Source organism: Carassius carassius, chromosome 19 (genome assembly GCF_963082965.1).
Source record: "Carassius carassius chromosome 19, fCarCar2.1, whole genome shotgun sequence".
Classification (NCBI taxonomy): Eukaryota; Metazoa; Chordata; class Actinopteri; order Cypriniformes; family Cyprinidae; genus Carassius; species Carassius carassius.
In genome coordinates, this window is record NC_081773.1 from 22,472,723 (window position 1) to 22,499,128 (window position 26,406).

The following is a 26,406-nucleotide window of genomic DNA, read 5'->3' on the forward strand; positions in this document are numbered from 1 at the left end:
TTTTGCTTTTGCTTTGGCATATTGAGCTGTTTTAGCAATCTTTTAATGGCTAAGGGACAGACAACAATAAATAGGACCAACGGGACAGACTTTTGACATGCACACACAGAGCGCTTGCTGACAGATGCGAAGCTTAGGCCAGCTGCACGGCACGTGCTTTTATAGCTTCCTGGTCGCTACGTCACCCCGCCCGTGACGTCACGCCTTTCCGATGGACTGATTGCTTACGATATTCAGAGTCGGTCTCGTCAGGGACGTTCCTCAAAGCGCTTGACGCAGCTCGAGTTCCTGAAAAGGAACTTATGGTTTTCACAAAAACATTAAGCAGCACAATGCTTTATTCATTTATTTTATTGGTAATATTAAGAAATGTTTCTTGAAAATCAGCATATTATAGAATTCAACTTTGCCATCACAGAAATAAATTATTATTTTTTTTTCAATCTAATAACAACTGGCTTGGTGTGTGTATATAAAACAAAACAAAAAGTCACTACCAAAACTTTTAAATGGTATTGTTTGTATACATTATACTGTCAAAAGTTTATATTCTAATAAATGAAGTTGTTCTGCATGATACTAATTCTGCATGACTGTACTGTGTTTGTGAGTGTAGATGATGACTGTGGAGACAACAGTGATGAGGCGGGCTGCGTCCACTCATGTGCTAATGGTCAATATAAGTGCACCAGTGGACGGTGTATCCCAGACCACTGGGCCTGTGATGGGGACAACGACTGCGGGGACTTCAGTGATGAAAATGTGACTTGTGCTGGTGTTGCCCCTGGTAGGACTACACATTTCTCTTTTTGCCTCTTGTGTTTATTTTTATTTTATTTTTATTTTTTTTCTAGTTCTTCTTCTTCTTTTTGGCATGGACAATGTGGCTGTTATATTTAGTTGGTATGCACAGTATGCATCAGTTTGATATCTTTGGAAAACTGCATCTTCTGTTAGCACCATTTTTAAATTAAAAATTTGAGGCTCCTGCATTCTGAATCATTTGTGCACCATCTAGATTTGGTCCTATTAGATTCAACTTTATACTCATTATGCAAAATAGAGAGCCAGTGAAATATATTTAGCATCCAACCAGAAAGGCAAATAGTAAAATAGCAAATAAATAAATCCGGAAACTCTGGACTCATTTTCCACATGCTGCAGCTGATTGGTTTATTTTCGTATCAGCAGCCAATGAGCATGCTACTCTAAATTTAAATACTCAGTTAGTGCTTGCTGTAGCAGTTGCAGCATCAACATCCCTCCACCTTCCCCAGCTCCACCTGTATAGATCTGCTGTGGAGTGATTTCATCTATGTTCTACATGGGGTTTATTTCATACATGTTCTATGTGCAGCAGCAGTATGTTTTATATGTTCACAGCAGCATGTCTTGGGATTGGCAGTAGCAAGTCTCTGTAATCTCATGATTTGTCATGACAAAAATGGTAAAATGCAAATGAGCCATAATTGGAATTATAGTATATGGCAAAGGATTCGCATCATTGTCGAACCTTAACCATACAATGAAATATGCCATTATACCTGAATTTAAAATTGTGGGGGGAAAAAAAAGTCTTGACCTTGGTGATTCAGAAATATTGTCTTTACAGCATTACTATTACTTCTGAGAACTTGAGTACTTGTCCCTAGTTACAGTGTATGGCCAATAAAAGCATCAGAGTAATCAAATGGCGTTTAGAGAGGTCACATTTCTCTGTTATATTCATTAAAAATACATCTGTGTTCGTTTCTATACACAAACAACTTAACCAACTTACCAAGTGGTTCCCAGAGAATCTGTTTAACACGACTAATTAGCAGACTAACAAAGAGCCGAACGATAGCGATCAAGTCACTCTTGCTTGTAATTGCCTTGGAGCAATGGCCCTGATTTGAGGAACACAAGTTTAAAACTTTCTCTCTTTTTCTTCACTTGACAGATCTAATCTCATCTAAGCTCACTAGGGAACCACCTTACAGATTTGAATCTTTTAACCTACTGTAATTACCTCTGAAAGCTGAGGCAGAGTCCTCCGATGCTTTCAGCTCACCAGCTTGTCACAGAAATGTTGGAGCCATTCATCAAATGGGCTCCTGATGGAGGTCCTCAGCTCTTGTCCGTCTCTGAGGGTTTGTCCGACTCATATCCTCCCAGTGCAGGGCTCAGATTATTGTGTAACACATGCTCTGTATGTGTAAAGTGGAGGAGACACTGGTAACTATCAGCATTAGCCTTAAGCAAAGAAGGGTGCCCTAGTCCTTAATGGTTCGTAATATTACCAGCTGTCTTTTTTTAGGAGGCCATTTGTTTTGTTTGATGGCAGGCAGGGGATTGAGGTGGATTTGGTGTATGAAGGATGTATTTGTTTTTGAAGTATGTATTTAATTCCTGTCAGGGTTCAGAATGAATCTTAAACTTGAGGCAGGCTACAGTAAAAAAAGACTTTTCTTTTGTGTTCGTCTTGCTCTTGAAGAAAATCTCGCCCCTGTCCTTTGTGTTGAAGTGCACTGACACTTAAAGTCTTTGCCAGTGTCGGAGAGAGTATTTAAATATTTATTAACGTGACAAGAGGAAATCTTGAAGTATGCTTGATAAAACTCTGCCAGTTTAACATTATTAAGGCTGGATGAAGTAGTTTGAAGTGAGAGTGTCTGTGAGCTTTAAAAACTTTTCTTTTCTGTTTACCTTGCTATTTTTAATCCTTTAGCTGTGTTTAATCCTTAGAAAAGTGTACTTCCTTTGGCAGTTGACAATTTAAAAAAAATTGAAGTGGCATAAATTCAGTTGATTCACACCGTCTCACAGATGAATGTTTTATTCACTTAAAATTACTGACTCATTAGAGTTATTTTTCCAGGAATTGGACTACACTGGTCGACTGTATGTGTTTGATTCAATAAAAAGAACTGTTTTAGAATCATTAGAATCATTTGTTTTGGAATGGAACCACACTGGTCACGCTGTGCTTTATTCATTAAAATAATCCCCTCATTATGGTCATTTGTTAAGGAAATGGACAAAATTAGTCGCTCTGTGTGTGTTTGAGTAACTAAAAAGAACAAACTGATTATAATCACGTATTAGAGAATTGGACTGAACTGGCCACACTTTGTGTTCTATTCACACATTTGAACTGACTCATTAGAGTCTTTTGTTCAGGAATTGGTTGCATTGTATGTGTTTGATTCACTAAAAAGAATCAACTAAGTAATTGGAGTACTGATCACACTGTACATGTTTGTTTTAATACACTGGTCATGCTGTGCCAGTTTGATTCACTATAAAGAACTGACTTGTTCGAGTTATTTGGGTTGGAATTGGACTACACTGGTGATGCTTAATGTTTATAAATACATTAAAAAAACACTCATTAGAATCTGTTCGAAAATGTAACTACACTGGTCACTACATGTTTTATTTACTAGAAAGAGCAGACTCATTACAGTTTAGGACCTGGTCAAACTATATTTGTTCGATTCACTAAAAAAACCTCATTAGATTCATTTGTTTGGGAATCAGAATATCCCAGAATCAATCTCAGTTTTCTGTGTCATGTCCAGCTTTGCCTCCTGTGGAATGCAGTGGAGAGGAGTTTCACTGCCGTGCTGATGGGACCTGCATCCCCGAGCGCTGGCGCTGCGATGGGGATAAAGACTGCGAAGATGGCAGTGATGAAACAAACTGCAAAGGTGTCAAGAGAATGTGTGATCCCCAGGCAAAGTTTACCTGCAAAAGCTCTGGTAAGCTTACCAGGTATTCCTCAAAACCAGTGGGTCTGTACTGACCTTACATTTATTTCATGCGCTGACCTACAGCTATATTTTTTCCTTGTATTCTGTATAACATACTGTATATCAAAACTGTTAAATTCTGTGAAGCAGCGGGTGCTTTTTTTATACCACAATGCCATCCTTGAGCTTTCAGTTATCTTTGCCTCTTTCAAATTGTGTCAGATGATAAATCCAGCCTGTTTTTCATTACATGGTGCAATCCTTTGCAATATCTCTGTATGTTACAATTCGTAGTTATGAAGAACAGTTGAGATGAATGGTGTGAGCTAGAATGATTTGTACTTCACAGTGAGGTGTATTTTGGTAGCAGCATCATTTTTCCATTTTCAGAGTTAGCTATGACATTAAACTAAAAAGGTGAGGTGGGTAATTTCTGTTGCGCTAGCATTAACAAATGCAAAATTAAGATGCCTAAAGGTTTCGGAAACACTCCTCAGTCTGCTATTGGTCTGTCAAACCGACAGTCCAGTTCCTAATTTGCAGCTCTGGTTAAGCCAATCTTGTTGTATTGGACTGGATGCTGGAACAAACGTACAGTAGTACATTTTTCCTAACGCCACAGAGAAAGTGTTAGCACTTATTAAGAAACAAACCTACAAATACTATATCTCACTTGCAATTATTTCTGCATATTAAGCTGCGGTAGAAGAACGTATTGGAAAAAATTACACATCTCACCTCTACACAAAAGGCATTATGTGCAGAATTCAGCTTTCTGTGTTTCTTTTGAACATATTTAGAGTCATTTGTATCTATCAGAAGTTTTTTCTCCACTCAGACCATAGTGAAATCAATCAACATGGGGCTTTTTGATGTAGCAGTCGTCCTAATTGTAAATGATTGCCTTGAAAAGACATCTACAGCCAAGCCATAAAAGAGCTCAAGAATTGCTCGTTGTTTTGTTCCTATTCCTTTTGATGTCAAAAATGTGCTAGAAAGCAGCAGCGTACACTCTTTCCAGACCACTGCACTGCACAGCGAATGCCAAATCCCATATCATTTTGACAGGCTCAGAAACAGACTAAAGTGTGTTCACCTGTTTAACTGATCATGAACATAGACTGAACACAAGGAAACCTGACTGCCGTACATTGTTTTTTAATTCTGGGTTTTCAATTTTGCAAAGTGTACAAGTACACTGCTCAAACGTTTCGAAGCAGTAAGATTTTTTTATTTTACTTTTTTTATTTTTACAACCCGAATTCCGGAAAAGTTGGGACGTTTTTTAAATTTTAATAAAATGAAAACTAAAAGACTTTCAAATCACATGAGCCAATATTTTATTCACAGTAGAACATAGATAACATAGCAAATGTTTAAACTGAGGAAGTTTACAATTTTATGCACAAAATGAGCTCATTTCAATTTAGATTTCTGCTACAGGTCTCAAAATAGTTGGGACGGGGCATGTTTACCATGGTGTAGCATCTCCTTTTCTTTTCAAAACAGTTTGAAGACGTCTGGGCATTGAGGCTATGAGTTGCTGGAGTTTTGCTGTTGGAATTTGGTCCCATTCTTGCCTTATATAGATTTCCAGCTGCTGAAGAGTTCGTGGTCGTCTTTGACGTATTTTTCGTTTAATGATGCGCCAAATGTTCTCTATAGGTGAAAGATCTGGACTGCAGGCAGGCCAGGTTAGCACCCGGACTCTTCTACGACGAAGCCATGCTGTTGTTATAGCTGCAGTATGTGGTTTTGCATTGTCCTGCTGAAATAAACAAGGCCTTCCCTGAAATAGACGTTGTTTGGAGGGAAGCATATGTTGCTCTAAAACCTTTATATACCTTTCAGCATTCACAGAGCCTTCCAAAACATGCAAGCTGCCCATACCGTATGCACTTATGCACCCCCATACCATCAGAGATGCTGGCTTTTGAACTGAACGCTGATAACATGCTGGAAGGTCTCCCTCCTCTTTAGCCCGGAGGACACGGCGTCCGTGATTTCCAACAAGAATGTCAAATTTGGACTCGTCTGACCATAAAACACTATTCCACTTTGAAATAGTCCATTTTAAATGAGCCTTGGCCCACAGGACACGACGGCGCTTCTGGACCATGTTCACATATGGCTTCCTTTCTGCATGATAGAGCTTTAGTTGGCATCTGCTGATGGCACGGCGGATTGTGTTACCGACAGTGGTTTCTGAAAGTATTCCTGGGCCCATTTAGTAATGTCATTGACACAATCATGCCGATGAGTGATGCAGTGTCGTCTGAGAGCCCGAAGACCACAGGCATCCAATAAAGGTCTCCGGCCTTGTCCCTTACGCACAGAGATCTCTCCAGTTTCTCTGAATCTTTTGATGATGTTATGCACTGTAGATGATGAGATTTGCAAAGCCTTTGCAATTTGACGTTGAGGAACATTGTTTTTAAAGTTTTCCACAATTTTTTTACGCAGTCTTTCACAGATTGGAGAGCCTCTGCCCATCTTTACTTCTGAGAGACTCTGCTTCTCTAAGACAAAGCTTTTATAGCTAATCATGTTACAGACCTGATATCAATTAACTTAATTAATCACTAGATGTTCTCCCAGCTGAATCTTTTCAAAACTGCTTGCTTTTTTAGCCATTTGTTGCCCCCGTGCCAACTTTTTTGAGACCTGTAGCAGGCTTTAAATTTTAAATGAGCTAATTAAGTGATAAAAGTGTACCATTTCTCAGTTTAAAAATTTGCTACGTTATCTATGTTCTATTGTGAATAAAATATTGGCTCATGTGATTTGAAATTCCTTTAGTTTTCATTTTATTAAAATTTAAAAAACGTCCCAACTTTTCCGGAATTCGGGTTGTACTTATATATATATTTTTTATTCAGCAAGGATGCACTATAATTGTTAAGAAGAGACATTAGACACATTTATAATGTTTCAAAAAATTTTTATTTAAAATAAATTATATTCTTTTGAACTCTCTATTCATAGCTTCTAGAAAAACACTGCCTCTATGGCTGGAGCATTGCCCATCCCCCCACCCCCTGCAAAAATTCTTACAGACCCCAAACCTTTCTCAGCATTCTCAGGAAGCTTGGATGCTGAAATTTTAATGTATTTGTCTCAAAGCATCTCTTTGACATCCTCTAAATCCTCTTGATCCTGGGGTATTGATACTCTACGCTGTTCCCCTGTACATTTTTGGGATTCTAGTGCAGTTTCTTTGACCTTTTAGAAAAGCCTTCCCAGTGAGCAAGAATCCTGAAACTTCAGTGTGTTCCGTATCTCAGCAGCCCTCTGTAACTTCATAAAGTGTTATTTGTCTAAATTAAAAAATTATTTGAAATCTAGAATGTTTCATTTAATGAATGAGCTCCACTGTGTGAAAAATGAATGTAAAATGTTTTAGACAAATGTTGCAGTGGGTCTCTGAGGGTTAAACGAGCTGAAACTTCTTTATTCATCTGACGTCATGCCAGTTTGACGTTTCGACACCTTTTAAAATTTCCCAAGATTTATCTTCATTCTCACCTACAAACAACAAATTAAGCCTGACAGTTTGATTTATATAGCGGTCTGACTGAATGTTGTGTCCCTAGGGAAGTGTATCAGCAAGAGCTGGGTGTGTGATGGTGACAACGACTGTGAAGACCGCTCGGATGAAGAGTCGTGTGAGTCCTCCATCTGTAAGCCCCCCACTCAGCCCTGTGCTAATGACTCCAGCACCTGCCTGCCCACCGAAAAGATCTGCGACGGGAGAAATGACTGTGCTGACCATTCCGATGAGGGTCCTTTCTGTGGTGAGTGCTAGCAATGCTTTGATAAGAGGCTCATCTGCTGTATTGCTTCAATATTTGATAAAATATGAATCATTTCAACTCTAAATTTTGATTGAATGAGCTATGCCAAATAATTTGCAACTGTGACTGCTAATTCTACATTAGTGTGCCTATGTTGCTTAGAAACTGTAAACAGACTGCAGTTAGGGCAAGGAACTGTATTCCTTTGCAGAAGAATGATTGACTCCAATTATTATTACACTATTATTATTACACTGAAATCAAATTAATTACTATACACTGTCTTTTGTAATATTAACAAAATAAGCTTCAAAGTGGTTTCATGAGTATTTACATTTAATAACCTCCTTTTACCCATGGTAAAACTCCTGTAAAGTATTGTTATATTAGTATTATTTATATAGTAATATACTATTTATTAAAGTTAGGTTTTATTTTATTATTTTTGGTTTCATTATATTTTTAAGTTTCAGTCATTTTGATATGGGCTTTATTGTTATTATTACTATTATTATTATTATTATTATTATTACTGTTGTACACACAGTGCAGCATTTAGACTAGATTTGCATACATTGCTGTGAATGTCTGCTAAAGGGTTTATTTATTTATTTATGTATTTTTTTTCAGAGCTAACAGACATGGTCTAAAAGCCACAGAACTTAGATTTTTGGATTCATTTGGACTTTAATCAATGCAAGTGTCACAGTCTTGCAAGTATGCAATGTTTATCACTGGGTTCCTAATGCTTGCATTCACAGCTGCTTTCACAGCCACATTCACTACACCTTGTGTGTAATGCTAATTGAAATCCACTGTGCTATAACGTGGAGTCTGGTCAGTTCTGCAAGAAATGCTGGATGGGTTGAATGAGAAGTAGTCATGCGGAGTAGTTCTATCAATACACAGGAAGCCAAACCATGAAAAACGCTAACTAGCCAGTGAGAATAAAATATCTAAGGCTACGTTCACACTGCAGGCTGAAACGACCCAATTCCGATTTTTTTGCCCCTATGCGACCTGTATCTGATCTTTTCATGACAGTCTGAACGACACAGATCCGATCTTTTCAAATGTGACCCAGGCCACTTGGGTATGTGGTCCTGAATCCGATACGTATCCGATCTTTTTAAATGCGACCTCCGTCTGAACGGCCAGGCCACATGTATCCGACCCGTACGTCATTGATACGCTACAAACGTCATAATTCTGTGTTGAAGTAGGCGGGAACGAGAAGATAAACTGATGAATTCTGTATTAGTGAAGCCACTCACATCAGTATCCCACCACTCCTGGCTGCGACTCCGCACCCACACGTTTCTCTGTACCGACGTTGCAAACACTGCTCCACAAAACGCCATGGCCAAAAACCTTGCTCTCCTCCTTCTTTTTAATTTTCTTCTTAAAATGAGAAGATTGTAATTGTGCTGGCTCCGTTGGGAAAATAACTTTAATACTGCAAAAAGAGCTCCGCTGTTGACTACACTGTTGTTGACATCCATGTTAACTGAGCTACTTCCGCAAACAACGAGTGACGTCGTTGAGCGTTGAGTACTCTTCTGCGCATGCGGGTCACTTCTGGGTCATTTCACGTTCACACAGGAGATCACAAAAGGTCGCATTTAATTGGAAATGTGAACGGCCTTGCAAAAAAATCAATTTTTTTCAAAAAATCGGAATTGAGCATTAAGCCCTGCAGTGTGAACGTAGCCTAAGGTGTATAGATTCGGACTTATACACTTGAGCAAATCAATATGCATTGTGTTTACCTCTCCATGGGTGAAAAGATTTTGATAATACTGTGTTTATGCCCACACTACATGTCCCTCAGGGCTACTTGAATCTTGAAAGCCCATCTGAAGCTATGGGAATCTGTTTGCCTCTGAAGCCTCACTTGGGAAAGTGTCTCCTGAGAGTCACTGGTTTATAATTCTCTCAGAATGCGACTGGAAAAACATTTCAGTGACTTTCAGTGCATTGCCAGCAGCCACCCATGGGAGCCCATCACTCATATTCTGAGGACGTGGTGTATTATCTGTCTAACTAGACATGCGTTTGGCTTGGACCTCTTATTGCCAATTAGATTGTGCCAATGGACCTTGAGGTGACTTGCTGACCGGGACCAGCATAGCAGGACTCAATGCAATTTGTGACCTTTGGGAAGCAGCTATTCTTCAACTCCACATAGACTTCAGGGCCCCCTGTGAAGAAAATTCAATTCTCTCTTGCAGCCACAGAGGGGATCATCATAATCAGTAGAGGCAAAAAGACCTTGCAATCTGTGAGTTCCCTCCCCTTTGTCTTTCTCCTGTAAAAAGGACCAGGTGCTTCGATGAAAGGAAAAAGCTTATCCATTAGAGATGTGAGCCTAAGTGTCCCGGAGTTTGTCTGATCCGTTTTTGAAAAGAGATGATGTATCGAAGACCCAGTTTTAAACTTAAGAAAAAGCCATTTTCCACCTTGAAAGAGTTTGTTTGTCTGCTCAGTGGATAAAGTCGGTCATAATTCAGACCTGTGGTTCCACATTGAATCTGCCTCATAAATAGACCAATTCTTTATTATTGTGACACACTTGGCTGGTGATGTTGATTAGGTCAGAATAATGGCCTAGTTGAGAAAGACACACAAAAAACTTTTGAGGCAAAGAGCGATAAGCTTCTAGCCTTGTGTAAATGTTCAAACCATACTGTTGGTCTTGATTCATCTGTGGCTTTTCTGTTTCAGTTCACACCTTGAATCTCATATGCCTGCACCCATGGCTTCATATCACCAGCCTTTCAAATTGATTCTGTTTTTGTCCTCACTCATGCTGTTCTTGTCTGTTCCAGAGAAATGTTTGCAAGGTAATGGGGGCTGCAGTCACCAGTGTGCAGTGATCCCCAGCAAAGGGGTGGTGTGTTCATGTCCCACTGGACTCCATCTTGGCTCTGACAACCGAACATGCGAGACAGTGGACTACTGCTCTGCTCACCTGAAATGCAGTCAGATATGCGAACAGCATAAGACCACTGTCAAGTGCTCCTGTTATCCTGGCTGGAGACTTGATTCAGATGGAGAGAGCTGCCACAGCACAGGTATTTAAATTCCTCAAATTTACAAAATATATTTCTCTTGGAATTGTCTCGCTTTTGCAGCCTGGTTAAACTCTTCAAACATATATCTTATATATACCAATAAAGCAATATATATATATATATATATATATATATAACAGTATTTCGAATGAAGAGACTGAAATTTGACAGGAAAGTAGCATTATTTTTCTAATCTACTTTATGATTCTCAGTGAAATAACTTCAATCTGCATTCCTGTCCATCCATAGTGGATCTGTCCACAGTACACAACAATAAGAGCAACAGTAATACAATGACAGCAGGATATGCAGACAGGAGCTTCCCATTGAGAAGCTAATGTCTTTACAGCAGCATGCCTGCCAAATGCTTTTAAATTGTCTCAGGGAATCTGAATTTGGGTCATTAGTCAGAATATGACAAGCATCTGTGTGGTATTTTATAGATTTTGTGACATATATAGCTCTTGTGAGTAAGTTCTTATTATAACAGACTGTATTAATCTTAATCTTTTATATATATATATATATATATATATATATATATATATATATATATATATATATATATATATAATGTATTGTTTTTTTTTATGCCTAAATGTCTTGGATATAACTTGGATGGGAACAGATTTGGAGAAATGTAGCATTACATCACTTGCTCACCAATGGATGCTCTGCAGTGAATGGGTGCCGTCAGATTGAGAGTCCAAACCGCTGATAAAAGTGAACTTGTATTGTGACCTAATTAAAAGAGTATTATTATTTTTTTGCTTTCTATTTAAAGACATGTTAAAAAGTGTTATTTACCAATATCCTCAGGTTTCTCAAAGATTAGTTTCCCTTTAAGTCTTTTTCATAAAAAAAAATAATCCAAAAGACTAATTAGGGGTTATTTACAGAAAAAAAATGTGCATGGTGGACGCCTCAACAGACAGCACGATGCTCTTGAAATCTCTAATGCACAGGTGTGGGGTGCTAATAATCAATTTGTTCCTTCTTCAAGATCCCTTTGAGGCTTTTGTTATCTTCTCTATCCGGCATGAGATCAGACGAATCGACCTTCATAAACGTGACTACAGCCTACTCGTGCCCGGCCTGCGGAACACCATTGCTCTTGACTTCCACTTCAACCACAGCTTGCTTTACTGGACCGACGTGGTGGAGGATAAGATCTATCGGGGAAAGCTCTCAGAAACTGGAGGTAATGAACACCCAATTTGATATCCCATTCCAATTTGCCCTTTTGTTTAACCTAAGCTTTAGTTTGAGTAGATATTCTGTTTCCCTATTCCTAGTATGCAGGTCACATCCCCTGAACAGTAATGCAATACATAATGCGCAGTCGCTCTTTGAATGATGCAGAAAAGCTCTGAAGGAGCTGATGAACACCCTTGTATTTTTTTGAAGCTGCATTAAGCACACATCTAAATCTTTCTCTCAGACGAACAGGCCCCCAGTGCAGCTATTGCTCTCTCCTTTTGTTAGCATTTCATAAAGCCCTCCACAGCTAGAATAATTGCAAACAGCTGGATTATAGATAGCTAAAAAAAAAATTTGTTTACTGCTGAGGAAAAACTTCCTTTCCTTTAATACCAATGTTTTCTTCTCCAGAGTTATTTTCAGAAACCCTGTTGAAAAGACCAGCAAATGTTGTGTTTCAATGTTGATCGCCTGCTGTTGATATTCTGGTGTTCATACCAGGCTCCGTAAAGGGATAGTTCAGGCCAAATTAATTTTAATTTTTTTTAAAAGAATGGTTGACTTTTGTTATATGGACAGAAAAGACACCAATACATTTTTCGAAATACCTTATTTTGTGTTCCATAGAAGATATTAAGTTATTTTAGTATTATTGATATACTATTATGGTATTTATTAATAATTTGAATTAGTCTTTATTTTTAGTTTTCAGTGTATTTTTATTAAAAAAATTGTAATTTGCGATTTTGTCATTTTATTTATTTATTTATAATTTTTTATTCTCAAACATATATATATATATATATATATATATATATATATATATATATATAATTTTAGAAATAGTTGTCTGGGTTTTTTTTTTTTTTTAACTAGCTTAACTAGCAAGCCTGCTTTGTCCAATTTCATCAGAAAGACTTGTATAATTTGCTGATGAACAACATGACTAATGGCATGAAATGCATTTTGTTTCAAGCTGGTCTTTTCAGCAAGGAGTAGCGTTATGAAGAGCTCAACAGTTCAAAGGGAAGTTCAAAATGACCAGAATGCTTTGCTGTGCTGAATTGGAAACCCCATCCACCCTATGAACTAGCGCAAGTGGTTTGTTTTGTAGGTGTGACCGGGGTCGAGGTTGTGATTCAGCATGGTTTGGCCACCCCAGAGGGACTCGCAGTGGATTGGATTGCAGGAAACCTTTACTGGATAGACAGCAACTTGGATCAGATTGAGGTGGCCAAGCTGAATGGGGAAATGAGAACCACTTTGATTGCCGGTGGCATGGAGCACCCACGAGCACTGGCTGTAGACCCAGGACAGGGGTGTGTATTAGTTTCATACAAAATTTACCACAGTCTGATTTTCTTTCCTCTTAGTCTGCTTTCCTTTTTTACATTCCCTTCTGCAGTGTTCACCACAGCAAAAGCAAACAGTGAAAAAACAAGTTTTATTTCCTTTTTACCATAATTTGTCTTCATAGAGACTATCTTGGGCACATAACAGAGCAATCATATTTCAGGGGACCTGTTTGTCATCTATTACTAATGATAGTTCTAGAATAGCTCGCTGCATCTTGCTGTTTATTTGTTGTGTTCTGTTTCCTTTTTTGTCACCTTACTCTTCTCTTGCTCAGCTCTACATTTCTTACGGAGGTATGCTGGGAAAAGAAAGTCTCAAATATGACAGCATGAGCTCAGAAAAGTCACAAAATGATCCCAGCAGCATGACTAATTCACACCGACATTGTAAATGCACAAAAAAAGAGGCTTTTATTTTGCCAACATTTTGAAGATCAAATAATATGCCAATTATGTATTTGTTTTTTTAATACATTAAATACATTTATTTTAATTCCTTAATTCCTGATTTATTGAACATTTTATTCCACATATTTCCACTGAAGGCTATAAAAATAATTATTAAACCTTCGCGCCTCATCGATCACTTTTGACTGAAATATTTTACACTACTAATGATAATTTTGCCCTGTTTAGTGAACCTGACCCTTGGTGTCTTTGTCGTAATAGCTATGTGAACACACACAAAAAAAGTATTATTATTAATAATAATAATAATAATAGTAATAATAATAATAATAATAATAATAATAATAATAAATAAACATTCTACATGATTCAGAAATGTTAAAAAAGTTGAGGAACAAAAAGTAACACTTTCTTTCCCTTGCTGTCTAAAATTTGTGACATAAGAAATGAATAGGAAAAAATATAATGGAAAAATCATAAAGCTCATAAAAATTGTAAAAATATAGCATGTTTTTATTGTTTGTTTTTTTCATGTCTGTTTGTTTATTTTTCCCCTCAAAAGTGTTTTTCATTATAGTACAGTGATGCTTATGATGGCAGTTTACCAAACGACAGCACACAGGCACAGAAAAAGACAAATTATATTTCTTATCAGTCCTTTTTTATTAATATGTTGTTGTAGACCTAGTTGTTGCTTGTTTACCTGTTTTATATCTAGCTGAAACATTTTTGCCAAACCGGTGAGCATCCCATAGAGGAGAAATATGGTATCTCTGCAGTCCAACTAGAGCTCATATTGGTGCTCAGTTGGATGAAATATGGTAAATTATTTTTACTGAAAGCTGAAAAGAACAATTAGCGAAAATATTCAAAGACTGATTTCACACTCAGCGGCGTGGCACATATTAAAAAGCCCCAAATTCATTACATAGTTACTTTGAAAATGTCCTATACAGCTGTATCATAGAGAGATGTGTTGAAAATGTATTATAGTTCTGAAGGGATTAGCCGTCTTTGTAATTAGCAACTCTTTTATTTGTTGAAAGCCTGGTTTAATAACTGTATGCCACTGGTCAATTAATTGGCCTTCTGAAAAGGAGAAAGCTACCTCCTTGAAGCAAAATTCATGTGACGCCTTTTTGTATGCTTAACTGCCATGCACCTAAAATGTTTGGCTTTCAGTTTAATTGTTTTTGATGCCGGATGCAGGAACATGATCACATATTTCATTAGCTTATGAGATTAATGCAAGTATTTAGCATTTTAGAATCCCCGTAGTACCCACATTAGAAAGTGCCCTTTGTTTCCATGCCACCCCAGAGAACTGTGACTTCTGTTAAAAAGGAACCCTCGTGTTTGACATTGACTTCACTGGCAGACAGTTTTCATAGAACCTGACAGTGTGCATATAAAAAGAATAGTTTGAAATTAACCTACTATTTTACATTTAGATTTTAAAAGCTTTCTCATGATGTAAAGCAGGTGTTCTCTAGAGCAGCATAGGATGCATCTCCGCACACACAGCTCTCATACACACACTTTACTACTCTATTGCTCCAATGCAGCAGTTTCACAGGTTTGTGCCCGCTCTTAGTTTTGTAACCACTGGCATCGCTCACTGTAAATGAATTCTATTCAAGCAAGTAACTTTATTTTCTGAGCAGCTCCCTGCGTTATACTTCCCAAGTCAAGTCATGTTTATTTGCATAGTGCTTCTCACAAAACATATTGTTTTGAAGCATCTATAGAGATAGGTCTTAATAGTTCAGTCATGAGTAAATACTGAAAATGATGGTAAAATCAATGTTGAAGTAGGGATGTAGAACATGGTAATGCAGAATATGTGCTTTAGAAGTACTGATAAACAGCCAATGTGTTAATAATAGGCATGTTAATAAGCAAGTAGTTAACACTGAGAATTGGTCCCTACACTGTAAAAAAAAGAAACGTTGACTTAACTTACAAGGTAATTTGCTGCACAGCTTTTTTGAGTTTACTCAACTTTTAAACGAATTATTTCATTTAACTCAATTCACTGAGTAAGGTCACATGTCTCTCAACTTAAGATCTTTTGTTCAGCTGATTGAGTTTTTATAGTTAAAAAAACTTTTGTTATGTAATTATAACTTTTAATGTATGCCAATACCCAACTTGTATGCTTGTTAACTTGCATTTACAAATTGAATTTACAATCAATTCTAGGTTGGTCCAACGATTGTTGAACCAACGTCTTTTCACTAGTTATGCCAACATTTTTGCATTTAATTGTCCAGTTAACTAAAATATAATCATTAGTCTAACTTTTTGTGAGTTGGATTTTTTACAGTGATACGAAAGTGTTACTTTGAAATGTTTACACTGATATTCTATATGGTCAGATGAATAATTTATAACCATTTTTTTCTGTATGTAGCATTCTTTTCTGGACCGACTGGGATGCCACTTTTCCTCGGATTGAGGCAACGTCAATGAGTGGAAGTGGAAGACATGTTGTGTATAAGGACATGGAGATTGGAGCCTGGCCTAATGGACTCACGCTAGACCATCAGGAAAGGAGAATAGTGTGGACAGATGCTCGGTATGGGAAATTAAAAATGCAAATGAAGATGATATTTTGGTGCAATTTACAAGAAGCATTGAATTTAAGCCTAGGTGTTTTGCATAAACGCTCAAGGCTTTTTTTTAGGTTAGGTATGATTCACAAACATTATATAAAACAGCCTTAACCCATTTAAACCAAAAGGAATGAATGAGATTTTTGATTTATTCTTCATGGCAAACACAGTTTTCACAAATGGGCATTTTAAGCATGTTGTGTATTTAGCCATTAGTAACGCAAAAAAATTATTTATTGAATCTTCAGAATTTTCCTCAGGAAGTCATCATTGTAACATCTTGTTGGTATGGGCAAAGAGTGTTGTTCTCACCTCATGTTTTGCTTTCCCTTCAGCTCAGATGCAATATATTCAGCCCTGTATGATGGCACAGGGGTCATCGAGATTCTCAGGGGGCACGAGTACCTGTCACACCCGTTCGCTGTGTCTCTCTTTGGAGGTGGTGTGTACTGGACAGACTGGAGGACAAACACTTTAGCTAGAGCAAATAAATGGACTGGCCACAATGTAACTGTGATCCAGAAGACAAGCGCCCAGCCATTTGATCTGGAGATATACCATCCTAGCAGACAACCTCAAGGTAGGTCTGTAATTATCTAAATGTTGGTCATTTCTGTATAATTAAACATAATTACTTTAGTTTTACTGATTTAATGTCAACAAAATAAAATAATGTTTTATTTATTTAATTGGTTTAATTTTATTTAATATGCATGTTTGTAGAATGTAAATGTTTCTTTGTTTGTCATATGGGTTTATTTTTGACCAAAATTGTCAAAGTATTCTGGAATTGCTTTTTTTGTGACGGATACATACAGTACAAGGGTGCATTAACATTGGAAGTATGCCTGTGGGTTTTACAAACTGTGGTGGCTCATACTGTAAGTTATTTATCATAGAAATGTAGATTTAAAACAAATATTTATTTTTTTAATAAAAAACAATCAAAATAAAATACTTTGAGGTGGTTCACGGGGATTTGGAGAAGAGTAACTGGTTGTGATAAATATAAGCATTAAAATATAAACACACACACACACACACCCATATACACTTTGTATACACGTATATACACATATTTACACTTTATTTCAAAGTCCAATTCTCTCTATAAACAAACCATTAGCTGCGACTTTTGCCTCAAACTCCTAATTTGCTGCTTTTTAATAGTTAGTAAGGTAGTTGTTAAAGGGACAGTATAGTATACTGTAAAAAGCACTGTCCTTGAAAATCTCACCCTTACTGATGATACAGATGTTCTGTCAGAATGTTTAAACCTCTTATTTGATGCTTGCATTTCCTGTTAGCGTTTGCATCCTGTGAGCTTATTCATCATGCAAACCATCCACAGCAAGCCTAGCATTTTTTACATTGACAACGTGCTTAGCTGCACGTTATTAAAAAAATAATAACAATAATAATATGATCCGCCTATGTTCAGTTTTAGTCTGGTAGTCAGAGAGAAATTTTCCAGCATGCTCTGTGGGGCGAGGATTCATTTGAGCCGAATCCCGCTGATCATTCATTTCTTCTGCCAATCTGGAAGCCCAAATGGCTCTGTTTGAGAGGAGCGGAATAATTGAAAAAGGGGGCATGCAGAGCGTAAGAAGGCCTGACGTGGATTCAAGACGTGCTCTTTCCTCAACCCAAATTAATTTTAATTGTTTCATGGTACAATGTCACACAGGGCTTTGTAGCCAGCAAGGGCAGCAGATTATCTTCTGTTAAACAGACAGTGGTCATTAAAGGAAAATGGGGAAAAAAAATGTTATTTCTATTTCTAACACAATGAAATAAGTATCATGCTTTACACAAAAATAGCATATTATATAAAAAGAAGAAATGTTAATTGAGCACCAAATCAGCATATTAGAATGAATTCTTAAAATATATTAAAATGAATGTATTCAAATGAAAAACACTTTTTTTTCTCTAATTATGACGTCTTACATGACCCATTTTTACACTTACTCATCTCTGAATTATAAAAATTGCATTTTGTGATTTGTAAAACATGTTAACAGAAGTTATTGTAATTGCCAAGTGTGCCTGGTGTCCAGATGTCCAGAAATGTAGCCTTCTGCGAGTGTTCATCAGCCGAAATAATCTGATTTGCATCATTTTAACCAGCCCAAAACTATAGGAAGTCCTGCCAAAACAGCTCATGTCTCCTGCCACAGCACCGGCAGCCGGGTGACTGTTTTACACCGATAAGTGTCAACAAATTGTGCTGCTTTGCCAGCTAAAGCCAATAAGTATGGCTAATTCAATTTTAAAGAGCCCATGGGAAGGTCTGGCTATTAAAAGTGTCCAAAATCTGTGCTCTGGCCCCTTACAGTCCATAGCAATTGTGTTTTTGTTTGGCCCCTGCGGTTCTGGCAGAAGAGTGGCGGACCGTAGAGTGTCCATAGGGAATGAGAACCAGATATGCTAACTAGCCTAATGGGGCTAAGGCTACAGCTGTTGATGTGTTGTAAAAGGGCTGAGTGTTAAGTTTCAAGAGATCGACAACAGTTTGGAGGGCTCCAATTTTTAGTGCCTGTGTGGCCTGCAGTGTTGTAAGCACTTTTCCAGCACATTGCTGACAGGCTCACCACTTCAAATTGCTATTGGAGTTTGCAGACAGGGTGGATCATTCCCTTTTCAGACAAAGCTGAAGCAGTGAAAATACAATGTTAAGGTAAAGTTAGATTGATGTGGAGATTTATAAAATCTGTGGCTGATTTGAAAAATCAGTACATCCGAATCAAGTGTTTCTATCATGAGTCAAGTGCACTTGCGCTGTTTATACAGTATTTATTCAAACAGCCAGTTTTCCCCCGCAGACCAGCAGAATGCATAATTAATTCTATGGGATTCTAGCTTGTAATTTAGTCACTTGAAATTATTTGTTATTCTCACTTGCAAAAATATGCTTGCTACATAAGTGAAATGGGTTCGACATCGCAAAGAAATAATAGGCCTATATTCAAACTCCCACTGGATCAATTATTTACAAGATGCAACTGCTTGTGGAGTTAATTGCATGTAGTTGCTCTGGGTTTGTGGAAGGGTTAAAGCCTCTTGAAAACAGACTGTAGTCTTGTGTAATGGCAAAAGAAAATGGCAGCACAATATAAATAAGCATGTTCTGACAAAGTATGTCAGAATGTGTACACTGCTGTTCAAATGTTTGTGTCAGTAAGATGTTTTTTTTTCTTTTTTTGTTTGTGTGTGTTTTAAAATAAATGATTACTTTTTCCCAGCAAGGCTACATTCAGTTTATCAAAAGTAAGATTGATGGGGTCATATGACATTGCAAAAAATAACATTATTTTGTGTATTTGGTGTAATGTAATGTGTTTATGTGGTTTAAGGTAAAAAAAAAAAAAAAAAACATTATTTTCCATATAATGTACATTATTGTTGCTCTTCTATGCCCCGCCTTTCTGAAGCACATCAATTTTTACAAAGCTCATCATTGAACTGCCCCACTTTATAGAAACAGCCTTTGTGCCACGTACGAATTGAAGGCTACTGGTTCAGGAAACAGTCCTCATCTTCCATAAAATATGCTGCAGTATGAAATGATAGCTGATTAACAAGATATGCTGATTTAACAAGCTGATTGTAAGCCTAAAACAAATATTTCCAGAAAAGTTATATCTCAATTCTGATGATTGGAATGTTGTTCCAGGAACATGTTGTACTTGGTGAAATCACTCACTCCTTAGAACAAGCTGTTAAGAACAAAACTTTAGAACAAACTTTTATAAAGAATATCTCTTTGGATTTGAGACAGTTTTTGCAACCTTACAGATCTTTTTTATGCACCAAGAGATTGTAACACGCCAAAGAGAAAGGAAAATTTGAAATCGCATCATATGACCCCTTTTCGCAGTAAAGTTATTTTTAGGGGTTTCCATTTCAAATAAAAGCTGTTCCTTTGAACTTACTCTTCATTAAAGAATCTTGAAAAACACATAAACATATATACGTAAACCTCATCTCAGCTTTTGAGTTGGTCTTTTCAAGGAAGATATTTACCATCAGAGCAATCTGAGAAAGATTTGATGGTTAATTTACTATTCGCACCATTGGCATTTAGGCCATTATCTGTCTCCTCAACATTACCTTCTGTTGAAATATAGTAGCCCTTCTACAAAGAGTCGAACAAAATGTCTAAATGTGTTGTGCTTTCAAGAGGATCGCTGTGGGCAGAAGACACGAGCTGTCAGCCCTGTCCATTCAACTTCAGCTGTTTCCTTTATCCTGGAGTTAAGATGAATGTTTTCTTAGTGGTATTGCAATCTTTTATTTTGCACCCATTTTTTGTTGCCCTCTTTAAATGCAGCCATTTGAATTCTCACTCCTTGCACCTCATCAAGAAAACAAATTCTCTTTGTTTCACTGGACAGCTGTTGTTCATGACTTCTTTTAAGAGCTGCTCTCCTTAATTCATAGTATTTGATATTGATTTTCTCCTTGGTGTGTTTTCTTTCTCTTTTTTAAATGCATGTAAACCTGGGTTTATCAGCCTTAAACCCTTGTGAGGGAAACGATGGAAGAGGTCCTTGCTCCCACCTTTGTCTCATTGATTACAACCGCACGGCATCTTGTTCATGTCCTCATCTCATGAAGCTTTCCCTCAACAACCGCTCTTGTGTGGGTGAGTATACAGCTGTGTAACATCCCACACAACAAACAAAACATACACAAAGAACTATTGATAGGTTTGAGCTTTCTAGACAAATTATTGATTTGTGTATGTTTTGTTTTGGCACGCACATCAGCCCTGAAGAAGTTCTTGTTGTATGTGAGGCGATCTGAGATCCGTGGAGTGGATATCGATAATCCGTACATGAACGTCATGACTGCTTTGACTGTTCCTGACATCGATGATGTCACTGTGGTGGATTACGACGCTCTTGAGGAAAGGATATACTGGGCGGACGTTAAGACTCAAACAATAAAACGTGCCTTTATCAATGGAACAGGCCTCCAAACAGTAATTTCTGGAGGTGAGTCGAGAGTCCAAGTTGAAGTGTTTTTTTCTTGTTTCTTTTTTTCATATTCTGTGGAGTGTAACATTTTTCTCAATAAACACCATCTAAATGACAGTTATTACATTTTTGTACTGTTAATAAGTTTTGTTGTTTGTTTTTTTCTCTTTCTGCTGCCATATTGTAGGTTTGCTCACACTCTTAAATTGTTTTGTTTTTTTCAATTATGAGAAGACTGTGTTCACAGGCGGTATGCTTTAAAAAAAATGATGATAGAAGGAGTGTGTTGGCAGAATATAAATAATATCTTATATGATAGGAGAGCTTGTTTGAGAAGTTCTCTGGGGATTGCTTCTTCATAAGTGCTGTCATCAAGCATGGTGTGTTTCTTAAACCTTCACAAACTGATCAGCATGCCGACCATGTGCCTTTGCACACAAGACTTTTTATTACAGCGTGCGCATAAGTGTTGTAGTCTCCCATGAGGTTTGTTGTGATGTGCACCTCTGTGCTAATGGCTATCTCTGGTACGTGCAGATATTCAAAACTGCCGTGGGCTGGCAGTAGATTGGCTCTCGAGGAATATGTATTGGCTGAGCTCTGAGAACGAGGAGACGCAGATCAATGTTGCCCGACTAGATGGATCTCTAAAAACCTCAGTCATCCATGGGATTGACAAACCAAAGTGTCTGACTGTGCACCCAGCCAAAGGGTAAGCAGCCCACATGGACAGATTGCATGTATGATTGCATCTGTCTGTCTGTCTGTCTGTCTGTGTAATCAAGAAAATTCCTATGACTCATTTTCCTCCTTTTTTTTGCATTATGGTCTAGAAAAATCTATTGGACAGATGGAAATACAATAAATGTAGCCAGTATGGATGGAAGCAACAGGAAGGTTCTTCATCAAAATCAGAGAGAACCAGTTGGTATGTCTGAATCCTTTGTCAATCTAACAATCACATAAGTTTAAAGTACAAGAGGAGTTGTACTTCATTGATATACTTAAGACTTATTTTTTAGAAAATTGTACATTATAGAAATATAAATCTTGTACTCTTATTTAGTTAGATTTCCGAGAACAAAATCATGCTTTTTATTATACCTTACAATTATCTTTATATCTATATCTTTATTTTGCATGCCATCACGTCTTATTTCCACTTATAAAGAAAAACGATTTTACAAAACTTTTATTTAAAGCAGCCAGCAAAATCCATTTCAGACTCTATTGTAATTGGCCACAACTGTGTTCTTTTGTCCTTGTGAAGATACATCTGATTAGTCACCCCAACATAGTCTTGACCTACAGTAGAGTAAAACTGAAATTAATTCAATTCAAATATAACTATTGTGAACTTGAACTTGAGTCGATACAAACTGCTGCTAAATTTAAACAACTCTCAGAATATAAGTTGTATATATATATATATATATATATATATATATATATATATATATATGTTTTACATTTCCTATATACAGCCTTACAAAGTCAGGAACCTGATAAAATTGCTATTTAACAGGTTGCTTTTCAAAGTTTATGCGTAAAAGTTAATTTAATGGAAAAATCTCCCTGGCCTTTTGATTTCATCAGTTTATTTCAAAAGCTAATTTAAAAAAAGTTTGAGTTTTAATAAACAGCAAAATAGTAGTACTGTACTTTAGACTTTTCTTTTTAATGGAACATCTACACAGTTCCCATCCTCAATTCTAAATATAGTTCCTTTATATATCCCTGTGCGTTAATTGATAAGCAAAACAAATGCTTCTTTTGTTTCAATGGCAGTCTTGGAGAAGATGCCTGAGAGTCGAAAGTCAGTTGTTGTTGGTGGGAGTCTATCATCCACTAGCCCCTCTCAGTCACAGCTGTCCTGACACTCAATTGAAATATCCTTCACTTGTCACAATCAATTTTACCACTCTGTCAAACCCTCACCATTTCTTTTGAACCAGGTTTAAGACAGAGATGAATTTAGTCAAGTGATTTAGAGTGTCACAAAGAGGTCACAGCTATATCTCAAGCTATAAAGAATCATCTCACCTTCAGATACATATATAGTAATAGTATATGTAAGGTATTTTAAAGGAATGACTCCAAATAACAGTTTTTAACTGATTCTTGTTTTCCCTTAGGACTTTCGATTGACTTTCCCGCTGGGAAGATGTATTGGATCAGTTCTGCTAATGGTACTATCAACAGGTGCAATCTGGACGGTAGTGGCTTTGAGGTCATTGAAAGCATGAAGAGGGACCTAACTAAAGCCACGGCTCTAGCAGTCATGGGTAAGTGATTGTCTAATTCCCTCTTCAGCAGTCAGGCTTGGATCAAAGGTTAACCACAGCATAAACCATAAGAAATTGGAGACATAACAGTACATGTTGATTTGATGGCATATGGCTGGTATTTTATCTGTGTTTGGCCTTCTAATTAATGTTTGTGTTTGTGAAGTTTTTTTTTTATTATTATTAAATTACTGTACTTTGTTGCTGTGGCAACATAAACCATAAGGAGCACATTTATTCGAAAAAAAAAAAAAAAATAAGTGAAAATCTAAAGAGGCAATTGAATTAGATAACCATACTCAGAATGGGATATTCCCATTTTTCCTGTATGTTTTGTATCTGTATTTATTTCATATATTAAAAGAAAGTCAACACACATTTCCAGTTATTTCTGTTTTGCTCACAGAGATTGCTTAACAATTATGTGATTTTTGGCCAGTAATTGATTTTACCATCCCTAAATGTCTGGCTAATACAAAACTGTTGTTAGTCACTTTACATATTGGTCCGGTGTTCTCTTTATGTCAAAAAGGCCAGTACAAAAGTTGTGAAATATATCAGACTTTGTAAATAGTCAAACCTGGCACTGTGATTCTACAGCTACATTGCTTCAGAAGGGAAAAGACATATAACTCAAGACATTTTGTCAAAATAGATTTAACAATTTCCTTTTAGCCCTGGGAAACTCATCATGGTATGGGAATAAAGACCAAATTTTGGTTCCCTGAGGAGCGTAAACATACATCTCAGTGTTAGAGAAGTGGTGAAGTTTTATTGATGTAGCTTTATATAGATCAAGATGATAAAGGCTGTCTTGGAAGATATCCATTTGATTTGACGCAATTTTTAATCGCAAACTTTAGGCCTGCTGTATGATTCAAATTACAGCTCTAACCATTGCCCAAAAGCTATAATTCTAGGGATAATAGAGAATTCAGTCATATTGGCAGCGTCAGAAACGGCAAGAGTTGCATAACTTTTTTTTTTCTTTTTGTTCACCCTACAGCAAATGAAAGCAGTAAATGTAGCAAAGCCTGTAATTGCGCACTTTCACTTTTTTGTATTAGATGAATTCCCTTTCTCTGACTTCGGTTTTGCTTGAATGTATTGCACACTTTTGTTTTGGATTGCATCTGACATGCTTTCTCACATTACTCCCTGCCTGTCTTCGTGGGTAGAAACTTATGCCCCCAAATTATTCATTAGCATGTATTTATTTCCCTAAACCCCAGTTTTAACTGATTACACTGTCTGCATGCTGCAAAAGTATTAATCTTGGGAAAGCCTCTATAGTCACGTTCTATTTTAGAGCAGCTATGATGAGCTGAAAAGCAAATGTTTACTTGTTAGAAGTGGTGACAGACTCTTTTAATTAAACAAAGTTTGAGTCATTATTAAATTGGGAGCAGAATGCAGGCTGCCACAAAGACTAATGGGTTACTTTCATAGAAGTAGCAATGTACAGCAAAACAGCAAAATTATGCATTCAGTAGGTGCTATCTATCACAATTAATAGGTCTTTGTTCCATAGAGGAAATGCTTTCCATTACTTCTGCAAAAACCCATGGCTCTTTTTGGTGGACAGTTATGTTTCTGTACTTTACATTCATTAATGAATTCGTTGGCTTCTTTAAATTATAAAGAACTGGTCTTATTAGGTGATTTTAACTTAAATTGGATGCATACAATATCTGATAATTTAAAAGTGCTTTGTGATAATCTAAATCTTTTTCAATTAGTAGATTAACCAACTAGGCCTAACTCGAAATCTATGGGAAAATACTTTAATAGATCTTGTCATTACAAATGTCCCACATAAATACTCGTCAGTTTCTGTATTCACCAATGATATCAGTAACCACTGTGTTGTGGCAGTAGTTAGAAATATGAAGTTAATTCAGCAAAATCCAGAAATTATTACGAGGCATTTCATGAAATATTTAAATGAACAAGCATTCTTATACGATCTTGCTCAAATTGATTGGGACAAAATAGTTTTAATACTGGATGTTGATTGTGCATGGGAATATTTTTATCATAATTTTATGCTAATTATTAATAAGCACGCACCCATAAAATAAAAAATAAAAAATGTAGTTAAATGTCATGATAATACGTGGTTCTCAACTGCTTCACGTGATTTCATTCAAGAGCGGGATGCCGCATGGGCTAAGGCTAGACAAACAATGGAAGTTCTGATAGGCTGCACTTTAGACAGCTTCTAAATAAATGCACGGTGGCGACCAGAAAGGCTAAATCAAATTATTCCCTTGATAAAACTACAAAAAAATTCAACAAACTCTAGGAAGTTTTGGGGGGGATATCAAGTTCTTAACTGGTAATAAAACTACAGACCTTCCTTCCAGTATAATTAAAGATTCTATTAAAATCGTAGATAAAAAGTAAATCCTTAATAGTTTTAATAAAAATGTTATCGTATCAGGGTCTTTATTTCAAACAAATAGTTATATGGATTCAAATTTTGATTTTCTTTATTAAAAAACAAAATTCCAAGGATCTGGAAGTCAGCATTCGTTGTTCCTTTGTCCGAAGGGGATGATCCTTCTTTAATGGACAATTATAGACCTATATCTAAACTTTGTATTATCTTAAAAATCTTGGACAAATTTAGGATTTTGAAAATACTGAAAATATTGAGAATAAAAGGTTCCATTTTTACGCTGATGACACTATTCTTTATTGTTCAGCTTCCTCTAAGCAACAATGTGTAGCTTTTTTTCAGTCTGCTTTCGATATAATCCAAAATAGGTGTTGTGCCTTTAAGCTGGTCTTAAATGAGAAACTTTCAAACTCTAAAATTTCTGCTGAAAATTCAATCTCTCTTCTGACTTTTCAGGGTAGTCTGATTACATCAGTATCGGAGTACAAATACCTTTGTATTATTATCGAAAAATTTGGATTTTATTTTAGAGAAACAAGTCATGTTTTTCATTTAATG

General features: G+C 36.7%; 1 protein-coding gene across 2 annotated transcripts in view; it reads left to right on the plus strand.

The window, feature by feature from the left end:
• LOC132095394 (low-density lipoprotein receptor-related protein 1B-like) overlaps positions 1–26,406 on the plus strand; it is a 281,074-nt gene that overhangs the window by 180,269 nt on the left and 74,399 nt on the right. For both annotated transcript variants that reach the window (XM_059500325.1, XM_059500326.1), the window contains 13 exons: positions 617–787; positions 3,564–3,743; positions 7,328–7,528; positions 10,357–10,602; positions 11,606–11,803; positions 12,917–13,121; positions 15,979–16,143; positions 16,516–16,760; positions 20,697–20,828; positions 20,953–21,180; positions 21,700–21,874; positions 21,996–22,090; positions 23,298–23,447. In XM_059500325.1, coding sequence (XP_059356308.1) covers positions 617–787; positions 3,564–3,743; positions 7,328–7,528; positions 10,357–10,602; positions 11,606–11,803; positions 12,917–13,121; positions 15,979–16,143; positions 16,516–16,760; positions 20,697–20,828; positions 20,953–21,180; positions 21,700–21,874; positions 21,996–22,090; positions 23,298–23,447 — 2,391 coding nt within the window. The remainder of the gene's footprint in view (positions 1–616; positions 788–3,563; positions 3,744–7,327; positions 7,529–10,356; positions 10,603–11,605; positions 11,804–12,916; positions 13,122–15,978; positions 16,144–16,515; positions 16,761–20,696; positions 20,829–20,952; positions 21,181–21,699; positions 21,875–21,995; positions 22,091–23,297; positions 23,448–26,406) is intronic.